The 13,560-nt window shown below is 32.0% G+C and overlaps 1 protein-coding gene across 2 annotated transcripts; it reads right to left on the reverse strand.

Annotated features, from left to right (window-relative positions):
- Positions 1 to 1,542: 1,542 nt before the first annotated feature.
- LOC137837310 (NAC domain-containing protein 83) lies at positions 1,543 to 4,579 on the reverse strand. 2 transcript variants are annotated; one of them, XM_068646281.1, is made up of 3 exons: positions 4,209 to 4,579; positions 2,874 to 3,103; positions 1,543 to 1,878 (listed from the first exon to the last, which is right to left on the reverse strand). In XM_068646281.1, exons 1-3 carry the CDS (start codon positions 4,390 to 4,392, stop codon positions 1,663 to 1,665), a joined length of 630 nt encoding a protein of 209 aa, XP_068502382.1. In that variant the 5' UTR covers positions 4,393 to 4,579; the 3' UTR covers positions 1,543 to 1,662. The 2 variants fall into 2 exon arrangements, with proteins under 2 accessions (XP_068502382.1, XP_068502381.1); XM_068646280.1 differs by having other exon boundaries at positions 1,543 to 1,881.
- Between the last annotated feature and the right edge of the window lie 8,981 nt (positions 4,580 to 13,560).

The raw sequence follows: 13,560 nt of genomic DNA on the forward strand, positions 1-13,560 counted from the left end.
TCTAACTTGATCAAAGGAATGAAGATGTTGATATGAGTTTTAAAGCTCTCAACAACTAGAAAATGATTTGCAACAAATTTTTCTTTTATGCTTTATATAAAGCTATCCTTTCAAGAAGAAGATAGAAGCGAATGGATTGTAAACGACACTATCAAGATAGAAGATAGAAGACTTCCTAACAACAATAATCTTTTGGGTTTCCCAGTTTTCTCAAAGAAAGCTTGACGTTTCCCCTTCATTTTCTGGGATGGGGCGACTATCATAGGTTTTTTTTAAAGTCCCAACGTGACTCAACTTTTGGAAATTACTCTAAGAAGAGAGTGATTTAGAGGAAGAATTTACTCAGATAAGGTTAACTTCCCTGCTAACTAAGTGGTTATCTCCGCTAATAAAGTAAGATTGACAAGATGAAGAATGAGGACACATGAAAGCGTACTTATGAAGAATATCAAGGATGATAAATTCGAAAGGGAGGAAAGTTGAAAACTTTGACACAAATGCTAAAACAAATGTTGTAGAGAAGAAACCTCTAAAGGGAAAGACAAAATGAAGGAGAATGAAAGCATTGAGAATGTAAAAAGGCTTTTGGAGTATGAAACGTTATGGGAATGACATTAGGAAAAATGAAAGGTTATAAAAATTTTAAAAAATAAACCGTAAAAAATTTCCACGATCAAATCTACCTTGAAAAGTGTAAAAGCATCATTAATGGGCTTAGATATAATGGGCTCAAGTACTCGAAAGTTGGATTAAAAGGCATAGTCAAAAGCTCGATTTTAGTAAATCCAAACATTAATAAAAGTTGCAAAGATCAGCTTTGAATGAACGGATTACAGAGCTTAGGGAACTTATGTACTACTCAACCCAATAAAATGGGTTGTATTACCCGTCCCAATAAAATATAGCCTATTAATGTCCATATGGATATATCGCAACCTAGAGTGATTGAGCTGTTACTATTTATTTCCAATCAACTCGGAATGGTAATATTATTTATTACTAACCACTTGTGGATAAATATAATCACTTAACAAATAAAGATATAAGTATATATCATAACTCTCGGATGATTCCGTATAAATAGACATCCATACTTACACGGTTATAATGACACGTGACAAACTCTAAGTATCTATAAATATAAACTCCAAAAAGTACTTTCATTGATCCAATATTTAATATTCACTATTCAGATATTAATATTCTCTTACTAACTTGAGTGTGAGAGAATTTTCTATAGATGAACCATCACTCGACTTCTAGTGATAAAGCTCGACAATCCTTAAAGGAAGATCAACTTTCATCATCGACTTATAGCATCCACGTCGAAAATGCATTATCCAAATCAAATAACAACAAATAGTAATGTAATTATCGTGTAATTACATTTTTTTAATTTTGATTATTTAATAATAAAGTGATGTTTTTTTGTTTTTTTTTTATTTGAAGGCAATGCAGTGATACACTACTTCTAGTTTGGTCTTGAAAAGTGTAAAAATTGGCGGTTGAAGGATGTTTAAACGGCAAAAGAAACATAGGACGTTAGGTAAAACGTGGTTTCATTTATTACAAAGTAAAGATGATGGTAGTTTTCCCATAGAATTGAGGAAAATATGAGGCAAACACTGTTCTACTCTGGAAGTTAAATCCTAGTCTAACTTGTTAAGTTGTTTCACTACAGTCTTCACTTAAAGATGGGGAAGAAGGTGGGGGAAGCTCTATATTATCATCACCAAATTCCACTTTAAAATCCATCATACTAGCTTTAACATCATCTACTCTCTCAAGTTTCCTGCTACTAGAGACTCTCCGGTTAGATGTTTTTGTCTTCTTCCTTTTCTGAAATATGACATACACTGCAAAATCTCCCACTGCCATCTGCTGGAGAATGGATAAATTCTCAGTTCGTCAAATAATGGAAAAGTAAAACAAATAATGCAGCTTAGGCACAATACCCTCTCGTTGGAACTGGAAAAAAAGTTCTTTTACACTCACTTTCATTTGACAACCCATAAAATGAATATCTCTTTCTTTCTATATATTTTTTCTTTTTTGAGGAGTGATTAAGATACTTCCAGAAATAGTTATTTTCTAAAAAAAATGGTTTTAATGAGTAATTTAAGAAAATAAATATTAAAGATGAGGAATAACTCTTTTAGATATACATTGAGAGCTTCTCCGTAAGGATTACATTGAATTATTTAAAAGTGTAATACACAAATACTATATATATATATAGATAAATAAAATTTATTTTAAAAAATTATGTTGCTAACAGAAGAATATGACTTATGTGTGTTTGCTTAACTCTAAAATCACATTTTTTTTAACATAAATATCATTGTAGTGAATGATATATCATTGTCGACTGTACAAGCATTCCAGTTAGGTGGCTTAATAATTTCTTAATAAAATTACACAAGCATGTACTATTAGTTTAAAATAAAATTAGGGATAAGATACTTCGGAATCCTCGAAATTATTATTTTAGGAATTATTATGTATGTTTATATATTTAAAAAAAATTAAAGAGTGATTTGTTATTTCTCCCACAAATCTCAGTTATTTCCTACATTAAATAATTTAATAAGAATATATATTTATAACAAAACTTGTTAAGTTGAAAAAGAAAATTCTCATCTCCTAATTTTTGAGAAAAAGATTATAGTAAAATAATATAATTTCCTGAAAATATTATCTTTTAAAATATAAATCCAACATGAGAATAAAAACCCACATACTCAGTGGAAGATTCTTATAAAACTTAATTTTTTTTCCAGCATAAAAAAGTCTTCTTAACAAGGTTATATAAGTGGAAATTACGGAATTTAAAATAAAAAAAATCTTAAAAGTTTGCTTAAATTTGTGTTTACCTGATATGGGTAGGAAGTTAGAAGACGTAATTGGTGCATGACCCAGCGAGTTCTTGTGTCATTAGAACCTTTGCAGAACATAAGTGTTTTCTTCATCCCAATTACCTCGTTGCTTTCACAACGCCTTATTTCTTTTTCTTTTCCAACACATTTCCAACAACCCGAACCAGCACTTTTCTTGTTCACTTTTCCACAATTGCTAAAAAAGTACCTCTTTTCCCTCAAATCACCTACAAGTACGATTCACCAAAAATAATTCAACATCATGCTTCAACAAAGGAAACTCCTCATATTTTCCATTTCAAGAATTCAGACATAATAACAAGCATTTAAGACAAATTATACTGCATCTTCCAATTTTTTCAATTACTTGACAACGATTATCTTTCGTGCTAACTACTAAAATTGGGTGAAGGATAATTTCAAATTCTAAGATGGTGATGGTTTTGTTGGGGTGATTATTAGATGTATTGGGTCACCTAAACAATTTTAGGAACATCCATATATATTTAATTTGATGAATTTCACCATTTTTTTTAGATTCTGAAATTAATTTAAACATAGACTCAATTTTGAGATATCAGAGCTTATTTTAGTAAGTAGTATATTAAAGGAATTGATAACAACCACAATTTATATATATATATTAATCAATCAATATTTTTTTAGAATCAAATTAATTGTGATGGAACTTTAAATTCTAACATGATAAAATATTTTAAATGTGAACAATATCCTTATTCTCTTAGTCTCTCAATTAGAAAGAATTTATTCCCTTCAAATTCGACACCTTTAAATCTCGACTGTGGTATGCTTAATTTAGTTCTACAACAAAACAATTTATATATATATACATACATATATATACATATATATATATATATATATATATATATATTTCTTAATATATCGAAATTCTTTTAAGATCAAAACATTGACAAAGTTTCGAGCTTTGAGTTTGGAAAAAAAACTAATTACAATCACCGTTGCTAGTTATAAAAATCTTTCTAACCAAATTTTAATATTGTATCGGTAACACGATTGATTTCCTTTGGTATCGAGATGTGACCGATTTCAAGAATCAGTTAGGAGAGGGTTTAACTAAAGAATACTATAACCAACTCAAAAAATGAATCGAAATTATAATGATAAACATTTTGTATTAAGATGTTTCTGGGTAGAAGATACATCAAAAGCATAATGAAAATTTCGAGCGAAAAATGTTTCTGATATGGTCAATTATTGTTCAGAAGTTGCGGAATTGAAACAAGGGTAAATCGAAATTTGAAGGTATTTTGTTTTCAAGAAAGAAGGAAAAGAAAAATTGGGACGAACCTGGAAGCAACCATGGGTCAGTCTGAAACACATCACAGTCTGAAATGACTGAAGCAGGTAATTGTAGAGCAAAGGCCTTGTTCTTGAGGTAGTGAAGGAGAAGCTCTTGATCTGTGGGACAAAACCTGAACCCAATTGGTAATTTTATGCCCCCTTTCACAACAAAGCCTTGGAGCCTTTCCATCTCTCTGAAACAAAAACTAACGAACGAACGAAAGAACCTCCCTCTCAAGTGATTAACTTTTCCATCAGAAAGAACCAAACCCACGTGTGTTTTTTCACAGCAAGCACAAAACAAAGGATAATTGGGTTGTGGGGAGGCCGTGGTTGCAAAGGTTTCCAATTTATAGACGCAACATCAAGAAAAGGATGTGTCCCAGAGCGAATGCTTGGTCCCAATAGGCATGTTGACTAGAAAAGGTCATTTCTTTTTAAAAAATTATTACTTTTTTTAAACAGAATAGAATAATAGAAGACACCCCTTTATAATTTTTCAATATTTTTTTTCACATTAATCTAGATTTTAGTATAAAATTATTTATCTTTCTTTCTATATGATTCTAATATACTTTTATTTTAATAACTAATTTGGATTAAGATGGGCACAGTTAAGTTTTTTAAAACAAAAAAAAATCAAATATTTGATTCAGTATCTCAGCCTGTAAAAACCAAAGGAGATACGATATCAAATTGGCTTTTGAAAACACAATTTAATAGCAATCAAATTACTAATTTAATTTAAGTTTAAATTTTTATTTTCATGTATAATTAGTATTCTTATTTTTTTTCATACATGAATTTACAATTAGTCTTAAATACAAATATTTATTTCGGTTATATAGATCAATTAAATTAACAATTTAAATAAATAGTTTTAACATAGTAAATCAATGGTTTTATTTTAAGTATAATAGTTAGTTTATAAATTTAGTTCAATTATAATAATAATAATAATAATAATTTTATACTATGTTTTAAATTATTGACAACAAATTATATATAAAAATTAAAATACAACATATTGTAATAATTTATTAATATTAATTAAATTAAAATTACTTATTTTATCAAACCATTAATAATAATATATGAATAAATTAATTAAATTATTTTCAATTTACAAAAAAATGAATTTAAGTTATCTTTTAATAAAAGAATTATGAGTTTAGCATTATCTATCTTTTAAAATTAGTTTTATATTTATTATTTCATAATTTTACTTTCTTTTTAAAAGTCTGATTTAAGAGAGAAAAAAAAGGGGAAACAGGGTAGTCTCTAAGGACCCAATTGAAAATAGGGGCATTTGGTAATATTTGGGGAAAAGGGTGTACTTAGGTAATTTGCTTTGGTTTTAAGTTTATTTTAAAAATAAATGGTAAAAGTAAAGGTGATACAACTTAATATCAAATTGCTTTTTTAAAACTTAAATTTATTATCAAAATGATTTTAAACATTATTATATTTATTCTCCTTTATAAGAAACAAAAGATTATTCTTGTTTTTATTTATAGGAAACATTCTCCTATTTTCAAATTTATTTCATGTTGAATTACCCGTACACCTTAAAATTATTAAAAAGTGTACTACGAGGCACTGAGACACATTTCCTATGGTAGTTAACTTGACTTTAAAATATGCAATTATCAATTAAAATTAAATTAATTGTAATTTTGGTCTCTAATTTGTTTCACTATTTTAGTGTCTTAATTTTTAATTATTGGTAATTATATATATATATATATATATATATATATTATTTTAAAAACATTTATGAAACTGAAAGAAGGATTTTTTTTATATGTTTCGAGCTGTAGTTCTTAATAAAAATTATGAATTACCATAGTAAGCATTTAGCACATCAACTTGATATCAATAAAGTTTCTTTTAATTTTTATGGAAAAAATTACATTAAAGTGGCTGAAGAGAAAAAATGATGATTGTACCTACAAAAATATAATTCTTCAATGTTTTTTTAAAAAAACAGAAATATCTATTCATTTAATTTCCAAATTATGAAACTAAAAACACTTAATTGGTTAATATTAAGTATAACTATGAAAGTTTTGAAAAATAAAAATTGAATAATGATAAACATAATTAAGAAATCAAAATTACATAGAAGAAACATTTAGGACCAAACTTACATATTTTTAAAAAAAATCGAAGAACGAAATTGTATAAAGAAAAATGTTAAATATCAAAATTGTAAATTTGTAAAATCAAAAAATCAAAATTCTATGAAAAAAATTAAATGAAAATTAAGAGTTTTTGAAAAGGAAAATGGTATTTTTGACACCATGCTTCACCTTATACTCCAATAAATTTTAATATTTTAATTATTTTTAATTTTAAAAATTATTTTAATATTTTTTATTTTTCTTATATTTTTAATAAATATTTTATTATTATTTTTTATTATAAATGTTAATATTTTATTGTGGGTGTAAGATGAAACAAGATCTCAAAATATCATCACTTTTTAAAAATATTGACAACATAATTATAATTAAGCCTTAAAAATAACGAACTTAAACTTTTTCATTGATTTTAATAAATTGATTACTTTTTTCTTAATAAATAGGAAGAAAGATAGTATAGTTTAATAAGAAAAAATTAAAACATAATAACGATATAATACTCACACGTTTTCATATTTAAGGATAAGATGATAGTTTTTGTGATTTCAATTACTAAACTGTTTATAATATTTAGTCATTTTCCTGTTTTTATTATTATTTTTGTCGTGAAGTGTTTAGATTGTTGTAGTGGAAAAACAAAACATGTGTAGCTGGTTTTGGTCAAGAATCACACTCTGGTAACAGTGTACCTCATGTGTACCACGTTTCCAAATTAGTTTCCGAGTAAAAGAAAGTACCTGTTAGTCCACTCGGTCTTTTGACTTCAATCCCTGTTCCTTTTAGTTTTCGGGTTTGGGTTTACACTGAACTAGTCAGAGTTGGCTGATATTAAATTACTTTTATTTTATTTATAATATTATTATTAAAACTAATTGAGAACCATTTCGGTATGATGATTGAATTGGTGGAAGACAATGATAGAAGATTCAACGGTAGAAGATTTTACAATATTCAAGTTAGTTAAATTATAGAAAACTATAAAAATGTAAATAGATTTTTGCATTAAAATAGTGTAATAAATTATAAATATGTAAATAGATTTTTGCATTAAAATAGTGTAATAAATTATAAATATGTAAATAGATTTTTGCATTAAAATGGGGTAATTTTTTTCGTAAATCATGTAAATGAGCATTTTTTTTAATTATTAGATTGGATATGACACGACTTCACTACTTTGTTATGAAGAAACTGTATTATAGCAACACATAACTTCAATATTAATATCGAACCAAAACAAACTTGTGTGATGATTCCACCATTTTCGTTTAAATTTTTTTATACTGAAATTATGAGGGGATTGTGTTAAGAGAGACTCGATATCATAGCCAGACCCAAGCTCAATCACCTATTTAGGTGACAAGGTTTCTCAAAATAGGAAAACCCTAATTTTAGTAGTTTTAGTATTCCTTACACTTAGTCTTAGTATAGGTAGAAGTTTTCTATCATTGGTGCTTTCATTGCTAAAATCCAAACAAAAGACATAAATAAAATACTAAACTCCATCCAAAAATATCTATCTGCTATTGAAGTACGGCTTGAGAACCATCATACCTGATAGGCGGCCATAGAAGCACATGTTCCCCCACCTAGCAAGACTCATTATTTTTAAACCACCAGTGCCACCCACACCTGCACCATGCCACCACCATCGCTGCCACACCGTTCCATCCAGCCCCTAAAACAGCCTCCGCACACACCAGGTTGCACTCTGCAACACCGCTCCTTGCACCTTGAGCCGCTCAACCACCAACGCCCCAATCCCTGCGCCGCCCAATGCAACCGAAAATAGCCTCCGTGCACACCAGGCCTCACTTCGCAACACCGCTACTGGCACTTAGATCCATTCAACTGCCAGTACTCGAGCCACTGCTGTCCAATGTCGCATGCAATTAACACCTCTCACATCCACCCCAATTTTCGGGTCCCCCTCCTTCGTCCCTTTAGAGCACCAAAGAGTGTTTCTCCCACTAACTTCATCTCACCTATGAACCATACCCAAATACTACCTACAAAAAAGAGAAAGAAAGAAGAAGCAGCGGCGAGAATCTCAAGCCCTTCAAAAACACCAAGTTCCAGAACCTTACTCCAGCCAAGCTCTGCTCCACTAACCACAAAAGAAACCCTACACCCCTCATCAAAAAACCCACATCGGGGCATACACTGTCTACCCAAGAAATGATGCATAAGCTTCACGAAAGTGTGAAGTAAAATTTGATTGGTTTTATAAGAAAATGATAAAAAAAAATGGTAAGAAGAAGAGATGTTTCTTATTCTCTTATGTGTATGGTTACATCACTTCATTTATAGGAAATATATAGGGAGTTTCTCCCTCCAAATTACAATCTAATTAGGTAAGGATACTAATCATGAGATTCTATCATTATTAAATTAATTGCATATAATTGGGTACAATATTGCATACAATAATTGCATATAATTTGATAATTATTATTTCCTTAATACTCCCCCTCGAGTTGGTAGGTGAAGATCATGAACCCCCAACTTGTGTCGTAGCGTCAAAAACCGTTTCTTGCCCAGTGCCTTCGTAAAAATATCTGCGAGTTGATACTGTGTCGGTACATATGAAGGACCGATTATCCCAGCTTGTAATTTTTCTCGCACAATGTGACAGTCTATCTCAATGTGTTTTGCGCGTTCATGAAATACTGAGTTTGCTGCTATATGTAATGTCGCTTGATTGTCATAGAAAAGTTGAGCTGGCAAGTTACATGGCACCTTTAAATCATGCAACAGATATCGCAACCAAACTATCTCCAAACAAGTATTGGCCATCGCGCGGTATTCTGCTTCCGCTAATGATCTTGATACGTTTGTCTATTTTTTTGACTTCCATGAGATAATAGAAGAACCAAGAAAAATGCAATACCAAGATACTGATCTCCGAGTTGTCTGACAACCTCCCTAGTCTGAGTCGCAATAAGCTGTCAATGTCAGATTGTTTTCGGATGGCAATAACAATCCTTGTCCTAGTGATCCTTTGATGTACTTTAGGACTCGAATTACGGCATCCCAATGAGGTTTCTGTGGATCCTGTATATATTGACTTAGGGTCCGAACCGAAAATGCTATGTCGGGCCGAGTAACCGTGAGGTATATCAGTCGTCCCACGAGTCGCCTGTATTTGATTGGATCCTTTAGGTATTTGACTCCATCGTCTGGTGTGAGTTTTAGGTATTGTTCCATTGGGAATTTTTCTGGACGAGCACCTGTGAGTCCCGTATCCTGCAAAATATCAAGCGCGTATTTTCTTTGGGACATGTAAATACCAACTTTGGAACGGGAAAATTCAATCCCTAGAAAGTATTTTAGGTCTCCAAGATCTTTAATGTGAAATTGTTGTAATAAACAATCTTTAACACGCTAAATTTCTGTCAAATCATTTCTTGTCAAAAGAATATCATCCACATAAATCAAAAGGGCAGTAAATGATGAATTATTCTGTCTTGTGAATAGAGAGTAATCTGTCTTGGACTGTTGAAATCCTACAGATTTAATCACATGAGAAAATGTTGAAAACCATGTCTGAGATGCTTGTTTGAGACCATAAAGGAATTTGTTGAGTCGTCATACAATGTTCTCCCCTTGTCGATGATGCCCGGGTGGCAAGTCCATGTAAATAATTTCATGCAATGTGACATGTAAGAAGGCATTTTGCACAGCTAGCTGGTGAGTAAACCAATTTTTGGCTGCTGCAATGGTGAGGAGACACCTCAAAGTTGTTAATTTTGCTGTTGGTGAAAAAGTTTCAGAATAGTCGACACCTTCAATCTGAGAGTACCCCTTTGCGACAGGGCGCGCCTTATATCTATCGACGCTACCATCTGAGTTGTACTTTATTTTATAGACCCATTTGCATCCGATGGGTTTCTGCCCAGCAGGTAGCAGTGTCAAGGTCCATGTTTGATTTAGCTGCAAGGCGGAAAGCTTTTCGTCCTTTGCTTTTTGCCAATTTGGATTAAGGATAACTTGAGCATAAGTGTGAGGTTCTTTGGTGGATGTGATGTTAGCAAGATATGCACTATGTGTAGAAGAAAATCGTGAATTAGAAAGAAAATGATGCATAGGATACCTGGTTCCATTCGGCCGGTCTTGGGCAGTGGTCGAATGATTGGCTTGGGATCCCGTTACGTAGTCTTGAAGCCAGGAATGTGGGGTTGTTGTGCGACTGGATCGTCGAACAGGAAGGTCAATTTGAGAAGGTTTGGTGATGGGTGCTAGACTTCTTGGCATGGGAGAAGAAGGTTGGTCTATTGGAGTTTCAGGTGTATTATGACGAGTAGGAGAAGAAGGTTGGTTTGATGGAGGTTCAGGTGCATTGTGACGAGTAGGAGAAGAGGGTTGGTTTGATGGAGGTTCAGGTGTATTGTGACGAGTAGGAGAAGAAGGTTGGTTTGGTGGAGGTTCAGGTGCATTGTGATGAGTAAGAGAAGAAGGTTGATCGAGTGAATGTTGGACAAGAGTGGGTAAGTCATTGTCAATAGTGGGCAAAATACCTTGTGATGGAGGTGCGGATTGTGTCTGTGACTGTTGGCAGAATGGGAAAACACTTTCATGGAAGATGACATCCCGACTTGTAAAAAATGTGTCTACATCTATATCAAATAATTTGTATGCTTTTTGATTGAGAGGATAACCAATGAATATGCACTGTCGAGCGCGCGGATCAAATTTCTTCTTAGGTGAAACAACAGTTGCATAACATAGACAACCAAAAGTTTTTAAGTGAGAAAGTGAAGGTGGGCGATTATATAGCATCTCAAAAGGTGATTTATTTTTTAGTAAATGTGTTGGCAAGCGATTAATGATATATGTGGCGGTTAAAACGCATTCCCCCAAAATTCTAATGGTAAATGAGACTGAAATAGGAGGGCTCGTGCTGTGTTTAAAATGTGTCTATGTTTGCGTTTTACTACTCCATTTTGTTGAGGAGTGACACACAAGTTCGTTGACATTCTATACCTTTTTTTGAAAAAAAAATTACGCATAGAAATAAATTCCAATATGTTGTCAACGCGGATGGTTTTAATAGATGCCTGAAATTGATTTTGTGCAAAAGTAATGAATGATTCTAAGAGATGTTGGGTTTCAGACTTGTGATTCATAAGAAATAACCAAGTACATCTAGTATAGTAATCGATTATAGTGAGAAAAAAAACGTTTTCCAAAATGAGATGGGGTTTTATGAGGACCCAAATGTCACAATGCAATATATTAAATGGAGAATGAGATTTTATTGTGCTTAAAGGAAAGGTAGCCTTGTCTGTTTAGCTTTGGGACAAATAGTAAATTATGAATGAGAATGATATTTTTATTCATAGGGATAGGTATTAAGGAAGATGCAAGTTGTAAACACGTTGGAGAAGGATGTCTGAGGCGCTTGTGCCATAAATCAGGGTCGGTCGATATTTGAGATGCGGGGCTTGGTTTGGAAGAGGGGACATGTAGTATAAGTGTGTTGTTTACTAAAGCCAATCATCCTCCCTATAGCCAAGTCCTGCAAAACACAACCATGTGGAGTAAAAACGACACAACAATTTAGTGAACTGGTTATCTTACTAACGGACATGAGATTTAAATTAAAAGAAGGAACACAAAGAACATCTTTGAAAGTGATTTTTTCATTGAATTTAATTGTGTCTGTAGATGAGATGAGCATAGTTGAGCCTGTGGGCATATTAACATTCAGAATAAATGTTGATGAAGTGTGTGTGAAAAATTGTGAATCATATGCAATGTGATCGGTTGCTCCGCTATCCAAAATCCATGGTTTCGTAAAAGCAGAATTAGAAGAGAAGTTAAGGGCAAACAGACCTGCAGAGCTAACAAACGTGTCACTTTTACCGTTATTGTTGAGCGAGTAAATAGTCTTTGCCAATTGTTGAATTTGCTCGGCATTGAAGTCTTGTACGAGGTTTCTATCGGACTCGTTACTGATGCCTTCTTTGCCAGACATGATCTTTTATTTAAGGGATAAAAATGGAAAGGCTGTCAGGGCACCAAAATCGGTGCTCTAATACCATGTAAGAAAATGGTACAAAAAATGGTAAGAAGAAGAGATGTTTCTTATTTTCTTATGTGTATGGTTACGTTACTTCATGTATAGGAAATATATAGGGAGTTTCTCTCTCCAAATTACAATCTAATTAGGTAGGGATACTAATCATAAGATTCTATCATTATTAAATTAATTGCATATAATTGGGTACAATATCGTACAATATTGCATACAATAATTGCATATAATTTGATAATTATTATTTCCTTAATAGGTTTTGAAAACAAAGTCAAAGAACAAGTTAAGAACACTTGATGTACCAAAAAGTATTGGATTATTACAAAATGTTAACAAAACACTTTTCTATTTGATGTTTTCTAGAAGGAGAAGAAATTATTTCTACTATGTGCATATTTGTGATTACTTGTTATTCCTCTTGCGCAAAAAAAAAATGTATGAACATTCAAATTAATCAGACTCTAGACTCTGGGTGAGTGATTGCGTAATGATGGTTTTAAACATTTTTATACCTTTATTCAAATGCAACTCATTAGAGGCCTATAAAATAATTTTGTAAAATAAATCTATAAACTAATTATTGTATAAATGAATAAACTTATTATTATGGATGACGTATCATAATTTTATTTTTCTCATGCCAATAATTTGAAATTAGAAGAATGTGAAGAGTCAATGAGGTATTATGACAAAATTACAACTGTAACTGATGCAATTGAATTATAAACCGAAACTATTTTGGTATATTAAAGGTTCGTTCAAACCATAGTCAACGTTTGAATTTCAATTTCATTGTATCTATTGTAGAAAACCCAAAACAGTAAAAAACTTGAAGAAGAAGTGTACCTGAGTGGAAAGATGGGGCCCAGGCACGGTCGGTTGATGAGGTATAATTGCTGATGTGTCGGTCTTCTTCTCTTTCGGTCGGTCGCTCCTTCTGGGTGTTTCCTTCGGTCGGGCGGGGGAGGGTACCTGCGAAGGCACTCCGACGCTTAAGTAAGTATGAGATTCTAAGTGTGGTTTAGTAAGTGAATGAAAAACGTACCTTTCTCTGGCTTGAGCATCGTGTTTATAGGATTGCCTAATGGGCTTTCTACCCCTTGGGCTCAGGGTGGTTATCGATAGGTCTTACCAATCGTGCTCCGGAATACCTAGGGAATATACCTTCTTCACACGC

Source organism: Phaseolus vulgaris, chromosome 4 (genome assembly GCF_051622355.1).
Source record: "Phaseolus vulgaris cultivar YP4 chromosome 4, ASM5162235v1, whole genome shotgun sequence".
In the NCBI taxonomy this organism is placed as follows: domain Eukaryota; kingdom Viridiplantae; phylum Streptophyta; class Magnoliopsida; order Fabales; family Fabaceae; genus Phaseolus; species Phaseolus vulgaris.